General features: G+C 45.4%; 2 protein-coding genes across 3 annotated transcripts in view; one reads left to right on the forward strand and one right to left on the reverse strand.

Annotated features, from left to right (window-relative positions):
• ptrh1 (peptidyl-tRNA hydrolase 1 homolog) overlaps nt 1-9695 on the forward strand; it is a 29605-nt gene extending 19910 nt beyond the window's left edge. The window contains exon 6 of one of the 2 annotated variants that reach the window (XR_005458517.1): nt 9493-9695. Coding sequence is in view for 1 of the 2 variants with exons in the window: in XM_038782205.1 (XP_038638133.1) it covers nt 9493-9501 (9 nt within the window). In the remaining variant the exon portion in view is untranslated. The remainder of the gene's footprint in view (nt 1-9492) is intronic. The other variant, XM_038782205.1, reaches the window with a different exon arrangement.
• cfap157 (cilia and flagella associated protein 157) overlaps nt 1-21922 on the reverse strand; it is a 36372-nt gene that overhangs the window by 1032 nt on the left and 13418 nt on the right. The window contains exons 2-8 of the mRNA XM_038782202.1: nt 20547-20818; nt 16642-16795; nt 13544-13811; nt 10902-11032; nt 10397-10547; nt 5023-5237; nt 3177-3378 (exon numbers count right to left, since the gene is read on the reverse strand). Of these exons, the coding sequence (XP_038638130.1) occupies nt 3177-3378; nt 5023-5237; nt 10397-10547; nt 10902-11032; nt 13544-13811; nt 16642-16795; nt 20547-20818 (1393 nt within the window). The remainder of the gene's footprint in view (nt 1-3176; nt 3379-5022; nt 5238-10396; nt 10548-10901; nt 11033-13543; nt 13812-16641; nt 16796-20546; nt 20819-21922) is intronic.

Consider the following 21922-nt stretch of genomic DNA (forward strand, 5'->3'; position numbering starts at 1 on the left):
TGTACAAACTTGGTGATTTTGCATATCTCCATTGACCACCCCATAACGTAACTTAGTTCTGATGAAAATCCATTGACCTGAAACATTGGGCGGGGGGGATTTTCTGGCGCATATCCCACTATTTGTAAGCCGAAAAACAGGGTTTATGCCACCAGTTTGCGATCTTTCCGGTCCCTTCCTGCTGGCGCAAATCAGAGCATGTCCAGAAAGGGCGAGATGGTGATTAGCATGTATTGGAATGTATTCTAATACCATTAGTGAGTTTAAAGTCAGACCTTCCAGCCTCTCAAAATTTTCCCACTCACTAGTGGTATGTCAGCCAGGCGCCAACTGATCCTGACAAGCGTAGACCAGGCGTGATGGACTCAGAGGGATTCAGTACCTTCTCTACATTTCCCCCAGTGTGCCTTGGGGAGTCCTCAAGGAAGGGGGTAGTTTTGGGGAGGGTGGGCTGCGGGGCTGGCCTGGAGAGGTTCAGGTAGGTGGGATAGAGGTTCTATGGGATGGGGCCGTGTGGCAAGTCTTCCCTCTGCAGCCTTGAAATCCTTGAATGTCTCCCAGCATGTCAAGTTGAAAGATCTGTCACACAAACGTGAAAATTTTGTCTTCCCTCGCATGTGGTAGAACTCTTTGAAGTTCTTATTTCACATTCAATTTAATTACCCTTTTCAAGCCTCTGGACATGCTGTGAGTCCTAAAAGCTTTGAACTGCATTGTTTACATTCAATTTCACAGTCCATTAACTTTTACAAGCCTCTTGATTGACAGGTCCAAGCTATTTTAAAGTGTGCAGCTTTGTTGTTTCTTTTACTCTTCACAGTCCTTCAAATCTGAAGTGCTTCCTCGTTATTATTATTTCACCGCTGCAGTTTCCAACTGCAGTTTTTTTTAAATTCAGGGTTTCCCTCTGTTCTGACGACCATCTACTCAGACTAACTTTTTTCTTTTAGTAGTTGGTCTTTTTCAACCTCTAATGTCGGAATAGGTGGTTTTCAGGCATAGAAGAAGTTGGCACAACTCAGAAAGTGAACTCCAAGGGAGTTCCCAATGAGGACCTTCTCACATCCACTGTTTATTTATCAGGATAGACATTATGACCACGTTGGAGGCATTTGGAGCTCCTGGGTGGCCAGGGGCATGGCTGGATAGCGCCCTGGTTCAATTGCCAGGGTATCACCACCAAGGGTTGAGTTCAAAGGCCTGCAAGGGTGGGGCCTTTGATGACTCCATATTAGGGTGTCTTCTCTTGTTGGGGGGGGGGGGGAATTGATGTCTCTGATGGGGGGGGGGGAGGGATGGAGGAGCATGGGCTAGGGTTCAGTGAGTGATTAAGCCATCATTCCAGAATATCTGTCACTATGGGTCTCAAGGGTTCTCAGGGTTAGGATTGCCTGGACGAGGGCAGCACAGTGGTGCAATGGGTTAGCACTGCACCGAGGTCCCAGTAACCGGATCTGGGTTACTGTCTGTGTGGAGTTTGCACATTCTCCCCGTGTTTGCGTGGGTTTCGCCCTCACAACCCAAAAATGTGTAAGCTAGGTGGATTGGCCACGCTAAATTGCCCCTTACTTGGAAAAAATGAATTGGGTACTCTAAATTTTAAAACAAGGGATTGCCTGGATGGTCACGGGGAGGATCTGAGTTCAGAGGGGGGTGAACACCCTCTGGGAAAGGATTCAAACACAGAGGAGTTGCGGCTTTGATTCATAAAATTATGTTGAACAGTTACAATTGTCCTATTCTTAACTATGATGTCTGCCTTCACTCATTCCTACTCGGTGCTGATATATCTTAGCAGGCTGAGGGAGCCGGAAGCCTGGTGGGTGTGGGGTGTACAGAAAGTGGCATACATGGGCACTACACCTAGACAGGAAGGGGTTGTGATAAAGAGTGACGGGGTTCTGAGGAAGATGTTGGGGACTTGAGTGTTAGAGGTTGAGAGGTGGCAGGGAGTGGATTGATGGTGACATTCCAGGGGTGACAGACAGGACTGATACCGGGAGAGAACAGGTGATCACTAACTATTGCAGCTCGTATGAAGTCTTTATTTTCCCAACATTTGACACTGGTTCTCCTTGTCAGGCTGCTGGCACTGTGTGCAATGCCACTGCATCCCAGGTGGGATTAGCCTGGCTAGCTCTGGATCTTCTACCCACTTGGAGGAATAGGGTGGCCTGCCTTTCCTCCACTGTGTCCAACAGCCTGTTGAGATCTGCTTCCAGGAAACACAGAGCTGATCTTCTTGCTTCCATCCTCCCAGTTTGATTGCGAATGAGTTGGAGCCTAGGGGGATGAATTTATTTCACCAAGTGCAGGGAGATCACGATCTGATACGCAGCGGAGAGGCCAGCATGACCATACCAGTTTTCACACCCTCAAGTCATTTTTTTGGGAAAAATTCTGCCCATTAACTCTCTCCACAGATTCTGCCTGACCTGCTGAGTATTTCTCACACATTTTGTTTTTACTCCTCTTAGCCCCCTCTCTCTCTCTAAGGAAAAGAAACCCAAGTATCTCCACATAACTAATGTCCTTCATCCTTGGTACCATTCTGGCAAATCTCTAAACATCCTTCCTAAAGTATGGTATCCAGAATTGAAGACAATACCCCAGCTGGAGCCAGAGCAGATTTTAAAAAGGTTCAGTGTAATTTTCCTGGTTTGATATTTTACTGTTTTATTAATCAAACTAAGAATCCGATAGACAACAACAGCAGCCTTCTCAGCTTGACCTGCCATCTTCAGAAATTGGTGAACATTCTCCCAAAAATTTGTTTCGGCAGCCCCTTTAAAATTATACCATTTAGTTCATATTTATTAGCCCATACTGTTCCAAATGTCAATTAAGTTTGTCCTGGATTATTGCCTTTTAAAGCTTCCCCACCGGCCGAACGAAGCCTGTAGTTGACGGGCCTAGGCCTCTCCCTAATCCTCCAGGCCTCTGGGACCAACCTTATTCCCAAGGAGGACTGAAGGATTGTGGCCAGAGCCTCTGCAATTTCCACCCTCGCTGACCAAGTGGTATGTCATTTAAGACCCTTGGAATCAGAAGACAGGCACTCTGCCGTTGGTAGACGCTGGAATTGAACCTGGATTCCAAAGATGAAAGTTTAGTGTCATTGAAGCAACCGTGAGCCCGCGTTATGTCTTTTTTAAAAAGAGCAAATGGAGATTTACCTCAGGCACATAAGCCATTTGGGTTGGTGCTGATTTTGCAAACGGCCTGAGCAAACCCAGGCGTGTTGTCTTCGACAGCTGGCCCACTTTCTCAGCGACGCTGCGAGACATTTGCTTGGGCCTGGGGACCAGGCCCAGATCACCTACTTTATAGTGGGGCAAAATGCCTGGTCCTTTGATGGCAGCAGAGGCTGAAGCGTATCTGAAGAGAAAAGGGGGAAGGTGGGTGTGGGGAACAAGAATTGTTACTGGTAGTACTATGGTTGCATGCAAATTACCACCAGCCAAAAGGTACCTTCACAGAATTACAGAGAATGCTGCTACTAATAACAGGAAGATAAAAAAACATCTGTTGAACCACTGAGCCAAAAGTCCAGAGGATCTTAGTTTTGATTCCTGTCCTGTGCTGTATGAGTTGATCTTAACTGGGAAAGTACTTTTTAACAGGTCATTGGTTTCAGCATTCTTCAGTGAGTGGTGAAGCAGGATTTCTATCAGTATCTTCTGCTATGTATAGATTTCAGGATCCCATTTAATGGGATACCTTCAGCAGCCAAATAACCTGCAAACACGGGAGCAATGTCAACCCAGCGCACTCTGTAAAATGACCAAATGAGTCAATGTTGGTTTCACGCCCCTCCAGATTTTATATGGCAAGTATGTCAGGCAAGGTGTTAATGACAACTCTTTGCTCGATCCCACGGGTCTGCCGCCAAGCAAGATAGATTAAAATTTCCCCATCACTGTCTCAGGTCTAAAATGACACATTGGGTAAGGCACGAGAGAGATACCTGGACCCGCTCAATGGTAGCCCAAGATAAATGAGAACCTTTTAAGAGGGGAAGGAGAAAACAGAAATATTCAAATCTAAGCAGCAATTACCTCAGATAAATCATCATCTGCCAGTCTGGGAGTCTAACACTGTGGGTTGGATTTCACAATTAGGAGACAAGCAATAGTGGTCGCCACCGAGGAAAGCCCTCAAAGATAAAGCAATCTCTGACGAAGATTTCCTCTTTCTTGATATCAGTTTGAATCTGGCGTCAAGTCAAGAGAATCTCTAACAGCAGTGATGTCATCAAGCAGGGTATGCAGCCAATCCCATTTAAGTATTCTCACAGACAGCACAGCAGGAAGTTAATAACCTCTAATCCCATTCACACAACTTTATATTTCACAAATGGTAAAATAAACAATTGGAGCATATACATGAGATTAAGATAGAATCTAAGTTATCATGAACTTTAAATAAAATTAAAAATACAAATTTCATATCATAATAGAGAAATGGAACATTCATTAAACAAATATAGAGTTACTATTTCAGGGCCAGCAAGGGTATTTGAAGTAATTATGAACTTAGTACATTATTAAAAACCCAGTTACCCTTCATTCAACAGGTGTAACGTTTCCACGGGTTTTTACAATGATATCGAGCGTAAGAGTTAATCACTGGTCTATGCTACGTTCGCTGAAGTAGTTTAGAGTTTGCTACAAATGGTCTCACTGACTCTGAGCACAGAAGCTTTTGAATAAAATCACCAGGAGTTCCAGCACATAGCTAGGCAGTAACTGCTGCTGGAAACTGTGTTAACAGCTAAGTGAAGCATGTTTGCTTTCTCCAGAGCAGAGCAAGGCTGCTGATATTCACAGAGAATGGTCTAATCTAGCATGATCCAGGAGCTTCAGAGTGAGGAAGAAAACTGGAAGAATTCTGGATTTTAAAATGAGGGCAGATTGGGGGAAATTAAACCAATGAATAGGTTTTCAAAATGACAAAACAAATACAGACCACAAATTCGAGCAAGATAAATGGGGTCCCTTGTTTACTCTGCCCATTACGTACCTTCCCTGAAGGTTTGGAGGTGTGTGGTCTAACTGAGGTAACGTGTCTTTAATGAACTCCCCCAGCGAAGGCCCAAGTCCAAGTACGGCTGCACTGTTCAGTAAGAGCAGCAGTTTCTGCATCATTTGACTACGATGAGCATACAGAAGCACCTCAGAATCCGTCTTCTGCAGGTGGGCAGTAGAAAAGGTTTCTTCCGCACATTCTGTCTTGTCCTGCGTAGAAAGGGCAGTGCACAATTGGAACAAATCCATTCCTAATTCTGGAGAAATTCACAAGAATAGTTTTCTGGGGATTCCAAGTCAGAAAACTGGGATAAATACCCTGACAACAATATTCATCAATGGAACATCAGACAACAATTGTTTATTAACCTTTCAAAACATTGAAATCGCAAGCAATTAATGAGAAGATAGAGTTAATTGAACAAGTGAACAACCAAGGCTGTTCAGTAATATCACAATAATTCAGCTATATCTTATTGTGGAATGTAAATTTATATTTCAGATACGTGATTTGGTGAGATTAATTTAGAATTTGATTCCTTCTCAGACAGTTTACAAATTAACAGTGTTATGGGGTCATTTGGCTGGTCTTCCCGACTATAGCCTTGAAAATCAATAAATTGTATACCAGCATGTCACGGTCAAAGATCTGTAGGAAGAAAGAAAAAGTCTTCTCTCTATAGCCCTAAATCTTTAAACTCTTTCCCATCATGTCAAGTTCAAATATCTGTGAGATGAAGGTACACATCTTCACTTTAATGTGATGGAAATCTTTGAAGTGCTTTTATCATAGTCAATGTCATTGCCCTTTAACCTTTTCAAGCTGCTGTGCATGCTTAGAAGCCCAAAAGCTTTGAACTGCATTTGTTTACATTCAATTTTATGGTCCATTGCCTTTTACAAGCCTCTTGATTGACAGGACCAAGAAATTTCAAAACAAGAATTACAGTTGTTTATTTATATAGCTCTATAGGGGTCAATTAACTCTGAGGTGCTTCCTCTTCTGAGCAGGTGTTCTTTCTAACTTCAGCTTTTTTTTTAAAGAGGTTGTCTTTTTGTTCTGAAGAACTTCCTAGAAAGAGAAGCTACTCTGCTGCCCACACACCTGCTACATATGGGAAGGCCAGCCAAACCTCCCATCCCTGGAAAGACCCCTGGCCTGAGCCCCTTCATCCCAGCCCAAGCACCCCCCCGCCTCCTCCCCCCCCCCCCCCCCCCCCCCCCACCCCACACACCCACACCCCGGACCACTAGCTCCACTGAAGGTTCCTCAGTACCCTGTAGGCAAGTTTGGGGAGGGTGCTCACCACCTTGGAGTACATGGCTCCCGGTCCACACTTGTCAGGACTTGTAGCTGGCGGGGGGGGGGGGGGGGGGGGGGGGGCGGAGAATACCTGCCGCGGAATTGGGTTTTCTGCCCAATAATGATATTTAAATGGTCTTTAGTTAGGTGTTTGCATGTTCCCATCGATTCTTGACAGGAAATTTTGTTGGGGCAGGCAGGAACCCTGTCAGGGCCAGTGTGTCGGGCCAGGCCTGGGGACATGGATTGATGCCTGGAGTTGTCTTGTCCTCATCCTTGATTTAACCAGCCATCATTTGATTTAACCAGCCATCATGATTCCCGCCTCTGGCTAGCGGCACCGGAGAAGCGGCATCGGAGAGGCGGCACCGGAGAGCACACCCCCCCCCCCCCGCCCAAGTACAATATTGGGCGGGAAAACCGGTGACATTCCCGCCGGGTGTCCCGGTGCAATTCCGGTCACAATCAGCCACACTTGGGTTATTTGTTTGGGAGTTTAGGAGATTCCCACTAGGAATGAGATGTGCACAACCTAAGTCGTTGCCCAGGCTGGCTCCTCAGAGATCAGGACACCCTTTTTAATGGGCACCCCAATCTCCTGGCAACCCTACAGACACCCCCTCCCCCAAACCCACTAGCCAGCAGGGACCCTCGCCTTCCCCCATGTGACCGACACCCCACTGGGGTCAAAGGCCCCACCCTTTAAGGTCCACCCTCATCCCTTTATGGCCCCCGCTCCATGTCCAACCCTTCTCAATCCCCCCCCCCCCCCTCCCATGACCATGCCCCCTCACAGAAGGATTGCCCTTTGGATCCAGTCCGACCATCCGGGGGCCCCAATGGCCTCCAAGTCACCCCTCCTCCCGGCGTTGTCATCACATCAGAGACCAGTAGTGATTCCCTCCGGCCTCATGCTAAACAGATGGGGGCGGTGCACCCGGGACCTAGGATCTCTGCCTAAAACCCCGAAATGCATATTTAAATTAGTTACGATACTCATTGAAATGTGCGAGTCAGGTTCATGCCCAGCAAGGGTGTGCACCAGATTGCATCCAGTGCCATGGGCCCGGAGCATCACGCTCTGTTCAGCAGCCGGCGCGATCCGCATTTAGGGACTCTCCCACTAATCCCCGGGAACAGCAGGAAGTGGACTGATTGGAATGCAGGGGGGGGGGGGGGGGGGGAGAGAGAGAGAACTGCTCCCACCATGTCTAAAACATTAAGAATGAAGAGAGAAAGTTTAGTGTCTGTCAGTAAGAAGTACTAGGATACAGCATTCTAGGCTTTATAAAGAGAGGCACAGAGTATAGAAGCAAGGATGTTATCTTAAACATGTATAAAATACTGGTTTAGCCTCAACTGGAGTAGTGTCCAGTTTTGAACCCCACACGTTAGAAAGCATTAGAAAGGGTGCAGGACAGATTCACAGGAATGCTTCCAAAGAAGAGTGCAGAACTTCAGCTACCGAGATGGGCTGTTATTGGTAAAAGAAGCAATTGAGTCCCGAAGGAAGACATTTGGGTGCAGCAAGTGTTTACAATCTGGAGTGCACTGCCCGAGTCTGTGCTGGTAGCAGGTTCAATCAAGGCATTCAATAAGGAGTTGGGTTATTATCTGAGAAGAAAGAATGTGTAGAGCCGCAGAGAGGGGAGGTGAGGAATGACACTCGGTGAATTGTTCCTTTAGAAGGTCAGCACAGACATGACCGACTATAACCATTCTGTGACTGTGCGCAATAACGTAAAAACAACTTAGCTCTTTATTCTAGATGTACTTTTTTTTTTCTTAAAATTTAGAGTACCCAATTTGTTTTTTCCAATTAAGGGCAATTTAGCGTGGCCAATCCACCTAGCCTGCACATCTTTTGGGTTGTGGGGGCGAAATTCTAGATGTACTTAACTGAGTTTGTGTTAGCTATGGCTTAGCTGGGAGCACTCCAACCCCGAGTCAGCTGTTTCTGGATCCAAATCTCATTTATCACACAAATCAAGGCGGATGCCCCCAGAGCAGTACAATGCAGATTGCTGCCCTGCCGGAGGTGCTGTCTGTCAGGTGGGCCATCAAACCGAGGCCCCATGTGCCCCCACATGGCACTATCACAAAGGAGAGCAGGGGATTTATCCCCATTGTTCTTGGTCAATATTTATCCCTCAATCAACAATACTAAAACAAATTAGCTGGTCATTATCACATTGCGGTTTGTGGTCAGCGTGCTGTGTGCAAATCGACTTCATTATGCTGCCATACCCCTCGAGGGTTAATGAATGAAAATTCTTTCTACTGTAATGGTCAGGGTGTGCAGAAGCACTGCCCTCCCCCCCCCTTCCTCTATCTTCCAGATGTTATTTATCAAGGTTCCAAGGTCTGGATGGGGCTCTTCCAAACAGCTGAAACCTATTTCATGTAAATATGAAGCGCAGAGCTGGATTCCAAGCCTAGTAATAGCTGCATAATTGAAACAGATGTGAACATTGTCCGTCTCAACAACCAGAAAATAAAATCCTTCCCTCACAGGGCAGAGAGGCAGGCAGTGGAAAATGAGCTTGAAAGTGAATCAGCTCAAGTGGACTACACGTTGAAATGTACCACAATGGGGAAGCACGGTGGCACAGTGGTCAGCACTGCTGCCTCACAGCATCAGGAACCTGGGTTCAATTCTAACTTCGGCGACTGCCTGTGTGGAGTCTGCACCACGTTCTCCCCGTGTCTGCGTGGGTTTCCTCCGGGTGCTCCGGTTTCCTCCCACAGCCCAAAGATGTGCAGGTTAGGTGGATTGGCCATGCAAAATTGCCCCTTAAGTGTCCAAAAGGTTCGGCAGGGTTACTGGGTTACGGAGAATAGGATGTGGACGTGGCCTAGGTAGGGTGCTCTTTCAGAAGGTTGGCACAGTTCTTTGTTCTGCACTGTAGGGATTCTATGAATGGCTTCTTATACTTTACCCTGCTTAACAGAAACTACACTCTGGGCTAGTGCACACTTGGGAGTACAAGAAGCGTGCTCCAGCTGTGTTCGCCTTTAACCTCATGAGGACCTTTCACAATTACCAAATTGCAGGTGGCTCCCATTATAAATTAACGTAAGAAAGATTTTGAGTTGTAGAATTCGTGTTCTAATTCCAACAGGAAAAAAACTGTAATTAATCTTTGGTTTTTATTTCTGCAGAATCTTTGAGTCTTGTTACCATTGGGATACGTGGACCCTGGCAGCCCTTTGGTACTGAGTTCAAGCTGCAAGCTGGAACAGTGATTTTTGGAAGTCTATTCCGTCATGTTCAATTCAACCTTTTCTTCCTCCAACAACCACGCACACATTTCTGCAGAAACTGCTGAATAGTGTCCAGGAGCAGGAAGCTTCACAAAGCTAGGGGCGCTGAGGCCATTTGTAGCATCATGGCCAAGGCCAACTCATGGAACCTAACTCAGACCATGGATTAAATCTAGTACTTTCCTATACAACTACGAATCCTTTACTCTTTTATCTTGACATTTTGGTACAGACAAGATCAAATACATGTGATAGGAACTAAGCGTGGGTGCAGTTCCACATAATAGCAATCCAGGTGGAGCTTGTTGGAGACAGAAATGACTGACGGCACTGGTTAAATAACTGGACATTTCAAAGGGTATCAGGAATCTCACAGTAGCATATATCTGGGCAACATGGTGGCACAGTGGTTAGCACTATTACATCACAGCAGCAGGGTCACAGGTTCGATCCTGGCATGGGTCACTGTCTGTGCAGAGTCTGTACGTTCTCCCTGTGTCTACGTGGGTTTACTCCGGGTGCTCCGGTTTCCCTGCACAAGTCCTGAAAGACGTGCTATTAGGTCATTTGGACATTCTGAATTCCCCCGCTGTGTACCCGAAGGTGGCAACTAGGGGCTTTTCACAGTAACTTCATTGCAGTGTTAATGTAAGCCTACTTGTGACAATAAACATTATTAAAGATTATTATTAAAGAGTATTATTATTATATCTCCGTCAATTATCAGGTTTTAAAGTAGGCATGCATTTCTACGCAGAGAGCAGCAATACTGAATCTACTCCTCAATGAAGTGGTTATTTACCTGCAGGGCATCTTTCAAAGCATAGGCAGCATCAGACAGGACTTTCTCCACCTGCTTCCTGCGCTTTTCCTGTTGTTCCATGACGCTCCTCTGATTCTCCAAATGAGATTGCTTTTTTTCCAACTGCTTCTTCAGAGAGATTATTTCTTCCCTGAAGATTACGTGACAGGAGATTAGAGCAGGTAATATTCGAACATAACTGCTCAGGAGTGTTTCAGTGACTCATATTTAACATGGAGTCACATGATAAGGCCATCAGATTTTTGTTGAACTCATTACAATGACTTGGATGTTAAGCAGGTAAAGGCATGTTACATACAGATCAAGGGGAACAAGGACTTGCAACAAAAGTGATTTTTTGGATCAAACCAGATTAAACTAAAGAAATAGGCCTAAAATCATAGCAGGGATTACCCTGGATGTAGCTCCAGTTTGTCAAAAAATAAAATCTCTTGAAGCTGAGCAGACAGAAGCCCATATATACACAGCACTGGATTACACTTACGTTAGAGATTCATTCTGTCCTTCGAGTTCCTTGATGGCCAACTCAAGTTGTGGGATGAGCTTGTCCCTCAGCGCATAGTTTTCCAGTGATTCCCGCTGTTGTTTGCATTTATCAGTCAGCATTTGGATAACCTTAAATTGAAGCAACAAGTTACTCCAGTTAGTTGGAGGGAGGAAACGTATGCAATGGCTAGGCTATTAAAATGAGAAGTAGATCTTCCTCAAAAGATGCTAGTTAAAGGTATCCCTTAGTGCAGTATTCAACCATATTGTCTGGCAGTGGGGTAGGGGCTAAGTGGTATCTTGTGGGTTGCATGTGACAAAGTATCACAATAGACTCGAGAGAAAAATTGCACCCCCGGGAATAGAATCATAGAATTTACAATGCAGAAGGAGGCCATTCGGCCCATCGAGTCTGCACCGGCTCTTGGAAAGAGCACTCTACCCAAGGTCAACACCTCCACCCTATCCCCATAACCCAGTAACCCCACCCAACACTAAGGGCAATTTTGGACACTAAGAGCAATTTATCATGGCCGATCCACCTAACCTGCACATCTTTGGACTGTGGGAGGAAACCGGAGCACCCGGAGGAAACCCATGCACACACGGGGAGGATGTGCAGACTCCGCACAGACAGTGACCCAAGCCGGAATCGGACCTGGGACCCTGGAGCTGTGAAGCCATTGTGCTATCCACAATGCTACCGTGCTGCCCAAAATAATGACTGGGGCAGCCTAAACACAAAATTGGTTAAGCTTCAGGAAGTAGAGTGTAATGGTGAATGCTATTTGGGGGGCTGGAGAGAAGTTTACAGTGATGGCCTCGAGGGATTGGTATTAGAACCACCGTGTTTTATATATATTAATAACCTGGACATGTGTATATGGGGCATAATTTCAAAGACTGCTTGTGACACAAAACTCAGGATGGTAGAAAACAGAGGGGAGAACAGTCATAGACTTTAGGAGGACATAAACAAACTATGGAAATGCCAGATGAAAGATAACTCAGAGAAGAGTGAAAGGAGAATAAAGGGAGGCAATGTAACCTAATCTGTATAATTTTAAAGGGAGTACAGGAACATAGGGACCCAAGAGATTGTGTACAGAACTTTGAAGGTAGTTGACAAGGCTGTTGGCTACTTAAAAAAGCATACAAAAGAACGGACTATATGGTCAATGGAAGGGTCTTGGGGAAAATTGATGTGCAGAGAGATCTGGGAGTTCAGGTCCATTGTACCCTGAAGGTGGCAACGCAGGTTAATAGAGTGGTCAAGAAGGCATACAGCATGCTTGCCTTCATCGGACGGGGTATTGAGTACAAGAGTTGGCAGGTCATGTTACAGTTGTATAGGACTTTGGTTCGGCCACATTTGGAATACTGCGTGCAGTTCTCGTCGCCACATTACCAGAAGGATGTGGATGCCTTGGAGAGGGTGCAGAGGAGGTTCACCAGGATGTTGCCTGGTATGGAGGGTGCTAGCTATGAAGAAAGGTTGAGTAGATTAGGATTGTTTTCGTTGGAAAGACGGAGGTTGAGGGGGGACCTGATTGAGGTCTACAAAATTATGAGAGGTATGGACAGGGTGGATAGCAACAAGCTTTTCCCAAGAGTGGGGGTGTCAGTTACAAGGGGTCACGATTTCAAGGTGAGAGGGGGAAAGTTTAAGGGAGATGTGCGTGGAAAGTTTTTTTACACAGAGGGTGGTGGGTGCCTGGAACGCTTTACCAGCGGAGGTGGTAGAGGCGGGCACGATAGCATCATTTAAGAAGCATCTAGACAGGTATATGAATGGGCAGGAACAGAGGGAAGTAGACCTTGGAAAATAGGAGACAGGTTTAGATAAAAGATCTGGATCGGCGCAGGCTGGGAGGGCCGAAGGGCCTGTGCTGTAATTTTCTTTGTTCTCTTTGTTCTTATGCGAAGGCTTTATAAATAATTCCATTCCAGTATCGTGTCCAATTCTGGCCATCGCATTTTAGGAATGATGTTAAGGCCTTGGAAAGGGTGCAGAGGACATTTACTAGAATTGCACTAAGGACATGGGACTTTGGTTTTGTGGAAAGGTTAGAGAAACTGGGACTGCCTTCCTCAGACTGAAGAAAGTTAAGGGGTGATTTGATAAGGTATTCAAAATCATGAAAGGGTTTGATGGACCAAATAATCAGAAATGGTTTCCACTAGTAGGTTGTTAACCAGGGGACACATGCAAGCAACTTGGATAAATGCTTTTGTGGAGGGGGGGGGGGGGGGGGGGGGGTGGCTGGAATTATGGGTAATAAATGCTGGCCACATCCTGTAAATTAATTTTTAAACAATTGCTAGTCTCTGAGACTAATTAGCAGCTCTTTTAAAGAGTTGGCTGGAACAAGCATGATAGGGTAGGGTTCTCTTTCAAAGGGTTGGTGCAGACTCGATGGGCCAAATGGCCATCTTCTGCACTGTAGGGATTCTATCAGATACTATGATTACCATCTCCTCCTTAAAAGCAGGTTTCTGTTCATCTTTCCCAAACTCCTTTTTCTGGCTACTATGAAGCACCTTGGGACATTTCTCTGCTAAAGGTGCGTGATGTTGCCATTGAAAGCTGAGCAGTTCCCCCACTCCACAGAATACTTCCTTCCCAGAGAAATACCACACCTTCAGGTTGCTGAGATTCTTCTTGGCCAGTTCTCTCTGACTCTCCTCCAAGAGCTGAACAGTTCGCTTCTGATTCTTTGTTTCCAATTTCAGCTGGTCATTCGCCTTGATTATTTTTACGCTTTTCTCAGACACCTTTCCCAGCTGGTTGCTGATGGATGCATTTTCACGGATGGCCCTTTTAGTTGTCTCTGCCACCTGCTTTTTTGAGATGCGACGGAACTCTGCAGCCACAGCGTTCACACGTGAAACCATCTCCTTCTTTAACCTACAGGAATAATGTTGTGGGTTAACTGTTACGGATTCGACCCCGGATTAGCTGGTGTCCCTTTCATTCGGCGACTGAATTGCTTCAATGGAATTGGATCCTTTGGGCTAACAAAAGGAAAATAAATCATCTGAGCTTCACGCTGTCCAGTGACCCATGCTGGAAATGCACCCATGAGTATATTGGGTGAGGACATGACGAGTGCCACCTGTATTGCTCCTCATCACCAAATAATGTTTTGACCCTCAATGTCAGGCCTCACACATGACGAGTTGTCAAGTAGCTGGAGGGATGACAGTTCTCATGGAGCTGTCCCTCAATCAGAGTCAGCAGTCCAGAAACTGGATCATACTGTACTGGTTTTATAGGTACTAAAGGGCCAAGTAAGGGCTCAATAGGGCAGGTTCATGCGTGCTCATCCTGTCATTTACAATATGGTTGCTCCATAGACATGTAGGCTGTACACCTGAAACAGGTATTAGGCATTTTATATTTGCATTTGGGGGTATGTCATATTTTTGGAGCCCCCTTTGCAAATTGTGACTCAATTGATCACCGCCAATGAGATTCTTTACGTACTAAGGTACAAAGCAGTGCTCCTTCAAGACTGGGGAGAGCGCAGTGCTGCACTGGGATCTTTTATTTTCGTAAAAGCTGACGGACCTGTTCTGTATTTCTACATTATCCAGTTTTTAAAAAAACTTGTATTTAATAGCACATTTAACCTACTTTATTTAACCGCAATCTAATTTCCAGAACAGTATTTTTAAAACAGCCGCAGAAAACACGAGAAAGAATTGTGTAAAAAAGGAATAGTGGAGTATCTGGGAAATGCATAAATACTTTTTTTTCTGTTTGGCTCAAACCGTGAGATGTCAGTTCTGGGAACTGGAACTCTCCTTCCTGTTTTTGGCAACCAGTCTCAGCTTGGATACAACATGCATTTATACACGCAAAACCTCGCACGTGTACAAATACTGGCACCACACCAGCTACCCTTGTGATCTTAATCGAAACTGTCAACTGACTGTCAAATTATGAATGACGGTAGCAGTGCTGCAATTTGCTTCAGCTTTACACTGCCGGTATCAGAGGAAAATATGAATTAGGGTTCTCGCTTTGAAATCCCTGATGGTAAACATTAGCTTGTAGATGCCAGGTGAGGACACAATCTGACTAAACAGCAATGTCCCAGGGACAAGCAGCTTGTCGCCACCCTATGATGAGTGCAAGAAATGGTCATATTTTATATTTTATGCAGTAATGCTATCAAACCCCTGAGTTAAGATGCATTCAGACAGTATAACCGCTCGAGAAGTGATTAAAGTGTCATAAAGGTGATGTCATCACTGATTTGTAGGTGAAGTGTTCTGCCAATTGACCTTGAGAACCATTTACTTGTTTATAGATAGCTAGCTAGCTAATGGCATATTATTTAGGTTGGAGGATCTCTAGGGTGTAGGTAATTTAAGAGGGGTATTGTCTTTGATCCTGGCTAAACAATTCATGGGATGTCTTGTAAGAAGAGACAAAATAATGCTTTGGGTACAGATGATGTAGTTAATGGAGGAGCCAGGGTCTGTCTGGAGAGTCAGCAGTTTCTAGAACTTTAATCTGAACTGCGGTGTTTCAGTTTGGTCCTGAATGGTTCTCCCTCCAAAGATTCTGCACAGAGAAAAGTAAGTAGAAACCCGTTGTTAACTTTATTCATGAGTCGCATTTAAAATACATTTTATTTGCTTAATTGGAATATAGTGGCAGGTTTAGAAAGTATGTTACTTAAGAACTGTTGTAACTGTGCACACATTGTTGAATATAGTTGGGCAGTTTGAGAAAGCAGTTACAAAACATACAGGGTGTGATAGTATGACTAGAGGTACTACCGTACCTGGGAGTGTGAACTGCGATTGGTGGAGAAGGCTCGCTGCCCTTTGGCCCAAGTGTTGCTTTCCCTTTGGTCGAGATGAAGGTAGCTCCGCCCATGAGGCGGAGTATAAGAACCCGTGTTTCCCAGCAGCCATCGTTCTTTCTGTACTCAAGCTGCTGGGCACACTTCTTGTAGATTAAAGCCTTCGATTCGGACTACTCTTTCGTTTCTGTGCTTATTGATCGCGCATCACAGGGCTTTATAAAAGGACGCAGAGAGTTCAAAAGCAAGCAAGTTATGACAAACATTTATAAATGACTGGCTCAGCAGCAATTCAAATGCTGTGTCCAATTCTGGGTGCTGAAATTTAGGAGGATGGGGAAAGTTTATTGGAGAAGGTGCAGAAAGGATTTAGGCTCAAGAGACTTCAGTTATGTGGATAGAAGTTGGGGTTCTTCCCATTACTGCGGAGAAGGTGGAGAGGAGGTATGATTGAGGTGTTCAAAATTATGAGGGGCCTGGACAGAGTGAAGAGAAACTCTTCCCATTGGCAGAAGGGTCGGGAATCGAGGGACAACAATTATTTAAGGTAATTGGCAAAACAAACAAACAAAGGAGACACAAGGGAAAACTTTTTTCCAATCAGAAAGCTGATATGACCTGAATTGCACTGCCTGAAAGGGCAGGGGAAACATATTGAATCATGGTTTTCTAAACGGAATTAAATAGAACAGAATTAAGTGAAATAATGAAAGGAAAGTAATTGAAGAGCCTGGAAAAAAGAAAAGAGGAATGGAACTAGCTGTATTGCTGCCTAGGTCAAATCGTCTCCTTCTGTGTTGTAACCATTCTACGATTCTATAAAAGTAGAATGTCAACTTGGGTAGATTACTGGAGGGTTGTTGACACTATTGGAAAACATGACAGGAAGAGCTGTGCTAGAAAGAAAATGAAATGTCTTACCTATCTTTATCCACCACTGCTCTCCTCTCCAAGTCATAAATAATTTCATTGTGCTCGTGCTCCTGATTCCTTAACTGTTCCTCAAGTCCAGCAAACCTTGCCATGAATTCCTCCTTCTGAACTCGAAACTCCTCAAGAGCATCCAGCTTCCCAGCTGTAAACCAGGAGTGGAAAGAACAGACTTATTTTATATCACAGCTCGGATAGTCGCACAGTGTACACTTGGCGTAACAGGCTTTTTAATATGAACTTGTATTATGTAGTCGTGTTGTCCTTCCCCTTTGCTGACTTCTCTATATAGCGAGGGAAATCACAACACTGGTCACTCCCACCTTTCGGTTGGCTTTAATGGAGGCGATGGGATCTCAATTGTCAGTGGGAGAGCCAGCAGGAGCCCCCACGTCACCTTCTTCGGGGAAATCCCAGCAAATTAAGTCAGCAAATGCCACTAAGACACTTAACTGGACAGCAGTGGACCCTCCCCAGGATCAAGAAGCCGGGGAGCGGAAGGTCCACTTGCTAAGAACTCTACTGAACAGCATGGCCACTGGAGAGACAATATGGCACCCACCCAAGGTCTAGTTTTGTCGCTGGATCCCAGGCTACTAGTGACTGGTGTTGAGGAGGGTCATGGGAGAAGGGCTCAGTGGCAAGGGCAGGGGGTGGCTCTAAGCGGCCCCACATTTCCTGATGCCCGGTCTCTTGATCAGGAATTGAAGAAGGAACCACTCCCTGGGAACCCCACACAGGTTTGCTTGACATACTCTCTGCATGGTGCATCTTCCATGACGGCAAGATTGGCTTTGCACCGCAGACCTGACTGGGGTAGCAGTTGGGTCCCCAGCTACCAACCTCCTAAATAGCCCCACCCCTGACAAACTCTCCATGGGACAGTACACAAGATTCTGCCCAATGTCTCAGATTGATGACCTTGCATCCGAACTGTAAAAATTAGAGATGTATTACACAAATACAGAGGCAGAGAAAGAAAGCTATGGATAAAAAAGCAGTACAGGAGAGGTTTGTGATAGGGTAGAAGACATGAGAGATTAAGGCATAAATCAGGAGTGTGATACCATACTCTCCGCTTGACTGGATGAATGCAGCTCCAACAGCACTCAAAAAACCTGATATCATTCAGGCAAAGCAGTCTGCTTGATTGGCACCCCATTCACTCCCTCCACCACCGATAAACAGTTGCAGCAGTGTGTACCATCTTCAAGATGCACTGCAGGAACTCACCAAGATTCCTTAGACAACATATTCCAATCCCACAACCACTACCATCTAGAAGGATAAAAGGCAGCAGACACATTTTTTAAAAATCACCTGAACGTTTTTCTCCAAGCCACCCACTCTCCTCATTCGGAAATAGATTGTGGTTCCTTGACTGTCACTGGGTCAAAATCCTGGAACTCATTCCCTAATATCATTGTACCTACACCTCACGCAACTCACCACCACCTTCTCAAGGGCAATTAGGGATGGGCAACAAACGTTGGCCTAGCCAGTGATGCCCACATGCATTCATAAAAAAATACAGGAATGAATGGAGCTTAAGAGGAGGTAAAGGACAGCTGATGCTATGGGAAGGGGAGGGTTTGCTCGGGATTGATTGAACAGAGAATCGTGTGTCAGGGGAATTATCCCTTTGGAATGCTGAAGGAGAAGTGGAATGGAAGATGTATTTAATGGTGACATCACACTGGAGATGATGGAAACGGTAGAGAATGATCTGTTGAATGGGGAGTAGAAGGCAAAGCTAAGGATTCCCTATCCTAATTTTGGAGAGCGAGGAATGGGACAGACCCGGTTGAAGGCGCAATCAACCCGTGGGGATGGGGGAAGAATCATTGGTTGAGGAAAAAAAAAGACAGAATCAACAGTGCAGAAGGAGACCATTCGACCCATCGAGTCTGCACCGGCCCTTGGAAAGAGCACCCTATCTAAGCCCATACCTCCACCCTATACCCACACATCCACCTTCCTAACCTTTTTTGGACACATAGCCAATCAACCTAACCTGCACATCTTTGGACTGTGGGAGGAAACCGGAGCACCCGGAGGAAACCCACGCAGGCACGGAGAGAATGTGCAGACTCCGCACAGACAATGGCTCAAGCCGGGAATCGAACCTGGGACCCTGAAGCTGTGAAGCAACTGTGCTAACCACTGTGCTGCCATGCTGCCCTATCAGAAATGCTGGCATTGAAGTAGACGCCTTTGAAATAGAGGCAACAGAGATGATAAAAATGGGAGAATGTAATAGTCTTTACAGTGAGTGGAGTGGGAAAAATGTAATCCAGGTTGCCATGGGAGTCAGTAAGTTTATAGCATATATTGATCAACAGTCTATTTTTAGAAATAGAAAGTCGAGGGAGGGAAGGGAAGACTTGGAGAAGAATCATGTGAAAACAATGGTAGGGTGAAAATAGGAAGCAAATTTGCCGGAACTTTCTAATTCAAGGTGAGTGCAGGAATAGGTGCAGATATAGTCATCAGAAACCTGATAAAAAGGGCGAGGGAAAGTAGGACTGGAACAAAAATCATTCAGTATATCAATCAAAAGGTCAGGTATAACGAGCAACCATAAAGGTTCCTGCAGCATCAACTTTTATTTGGAGAAACTGAGTGGACTCATCGGAGCTGTTCATTGCAATGAAAGATTCAGGCAGGCAGAGGGGGTGGATGAGGACTGGTTCATGATCTGTTCAAGGAAGCAGCAGAGGGCACTTAAGGCTGACATGGTTGTGGTTGGAGCTGAGCATGAACTGAATGTCTATGGTGAAGAGTAAGAATCCATACGATGCAGAAGGAGGCCATTGGGCCCACTGAGGCAGCACCAACCCTCCGGAAGTGCACCCTATCTCAGTCCGCCTCTCCCGTCCCCGCAACCCCAAAAGCTGTACATCGTTGGACAAAAGGGGCAATTTAGCATGGCCAATGCACCTAACCTGTGGGAAGAATCCGAAGCACCTGGAGGAAGCCCACGCAGGTACAGGGAGAATACATATTCAACTGTCACCCAAGCCAGAATTGAACCTGTGTCCCTGGAGCTGTGAGGCAGCAGTGCTAACCACTGTGCCACCAGACCAGGACATTATTAAAAGAAGCAGATGGCACTGAATGAGTTTGATCTTTTCACAATGAGATGAGGTCAGTGATGGTCTCGGTCTGAGGGTGGCGGGGGGGGGGGGGGGGGGGGGGGGCATTGTGCCTCCGCAAGGTAGTGGCCAGAATAGTCAAACAACAGCATAAAATAAATAAAATAAACAACAGAGGTACACCAGACTAATCCCTGGGATGACACGATTGTTGTCTGAGGCAAAATTAAGGAATCTCGTCCTGTATTCTCCAGAGTTTTGAAGAATGAGAGGTGATCTCATTAAAATGTACAAACTTCTTACAGGGTGTGACAGGGCAGATGCGGATAGGATGGTTCCCCTGACTGGCGAGTCTAGAACCAGCGAACGCAGTCTCAGAATAAGCAGCAGGTCACTTAAGATTAAGATGAGGAGGAATTTCTTCACTCTGAGGGTGATGAATCTTTGGAATTTTCTATCCCGGAGGGCTGTTTGAGACAGGAATCGATAGATTTCTGGATACTAATGACATCAAGGGATACAGGGATAGTGGGGAAAGTGGTGTCAGAGGTTGATGATCATCATGCTCTTTTTGAATGGGAGAGCAGGCTCGAGGGGTCGAATGGCCTACTCCTGCTCTTAGTTCCCATGTTCCTACTCTTGGCAATTGGTTAAATGAAAATCTTGGGGTTCATCCTGTGAACATTGTTTGTTATCTGCTATTCTGTTAATGCAACTAAAATTATTACTGAAAATTTTCACAAAAATTATTACTTTTTATTATAGATATAAATCAAATAGAAATCCCTCAATATTCTATACCTAAAATCATATTTTCAGATGTGAGCTGATCCTTTGTTTCCTGAAACTCTTGGTGTAAATGTGTCAGCTGAGTTTCATAGGCATCCTTCTCATTGTCCTTGGCTTGTTTCAAACCAATTAACTTGTCGTTCAGGTCAGCAATCTCGTCAATTTTCTGATTTAGACCCTTCTTCAGGTAGGCGATGACATCGTGCAAATCTTTGCCAAGCTGCTCTTGCTTTTCAGCAGTGTCAAGTTTTGTTACCTCCAGTTCATCCAATCTCTCCTGGTACCTTAACAGTATCACATCATTATACATTGATTAGAATCAGCACAAATAATGGTGATAATCTTTTCTGTAATCATGCAGCACGGTGGCGCAGTGGGTTAGCACTGCTGCCTCACGGCGCCGAGGTCCCAGGTTCGATCCCAGCTCTGGGTCACTGTCCGTGTGGAGTTTGCACATTCTCCCTGTGTTTGCGTGGGTTTTGCCTGCACAACCCAAAGATGTGCAGGGTAGGTGGATTGGCCACGCTAAATTGCCCCTTAATTGGAAAAATGAATTGGATAATCTAAATTTATATTTTAAAAAATTTCTGTAATCCTTACAGGGATATGGTATTCATAGAATATTTGAAGATTGTCCGATTCTTTGTTATTCTACTCTGAACCATTAAACAAGAACTGTATGGTAGTCACTTCACAGCCATTCACATCCTGCAGGTTAGGCACTGTCAGAAGTAATAACCATTAAATACTCTTCAATCTGCCCTATTTTCCTTTATCTATAGATTCATACAAAGTTCTACTGGTGTCAGACTTTTTTGTACTTTGCTACTTTGATCTTAGATAGTAAATGACAGCAGGCAATTGGCATTCGGGAGAATTACAGGTAACATTATGACACTCAACATCCATATGTTCTATTCAAACTCCAGGTGTGTTTCCAATCCCAAATTCTCCTCGTCACAAAGAACAGACACTTTCTCATTTAGATCACCACCTCCACCCTATCGCAGTTTATCCATGCTTTTGTTACCCGCAGACTGGATTAACCCAAAACTTTACTGTCCAGTCTTCCATTCTCCACCTTCTGTAAACTGGGCGGCACATTGACACAATGGTACAACTGCATCCTCACAGCGCCAGGGACCCTGGTTCAATTCTGGCCTTGGGTGACTGTGTGGAGTTTGCACTTTCTCCTCGTGTCTCCGGTTTCCTCCCACAGTCCAAAGATGTTCAGGTTAGGCGGATCCCCACACCCTGCGCAGGGACAGACAGGCTGCCCACATCCCCGGCCCAGGGGCAGGCTGCGCCTCACACCCAGCCCAGAGGCAGGGGCAGGCTGCGCCTCACACCCAGGCCAGAGACAGGCTTTCCAAACCCCCAGCCCAGGG

The sequence above is a fragment of the Scyliorhinus canicula genome, chromosome 21 (assembly GCF_902713615.1).
Source record: "Scyliorhinus canicula chromosome 21, sScyCan1.1, whole genome shotgun sequence".
Classification (NCBI taxonomy): domain Eukaryota; kingdom Metazoa; phylum Chordata; class Chondrichthyes; order Carcharhiniformes; family Scyliorhinidae; genus Scyliorhinus; species Scyliorhinus canicula.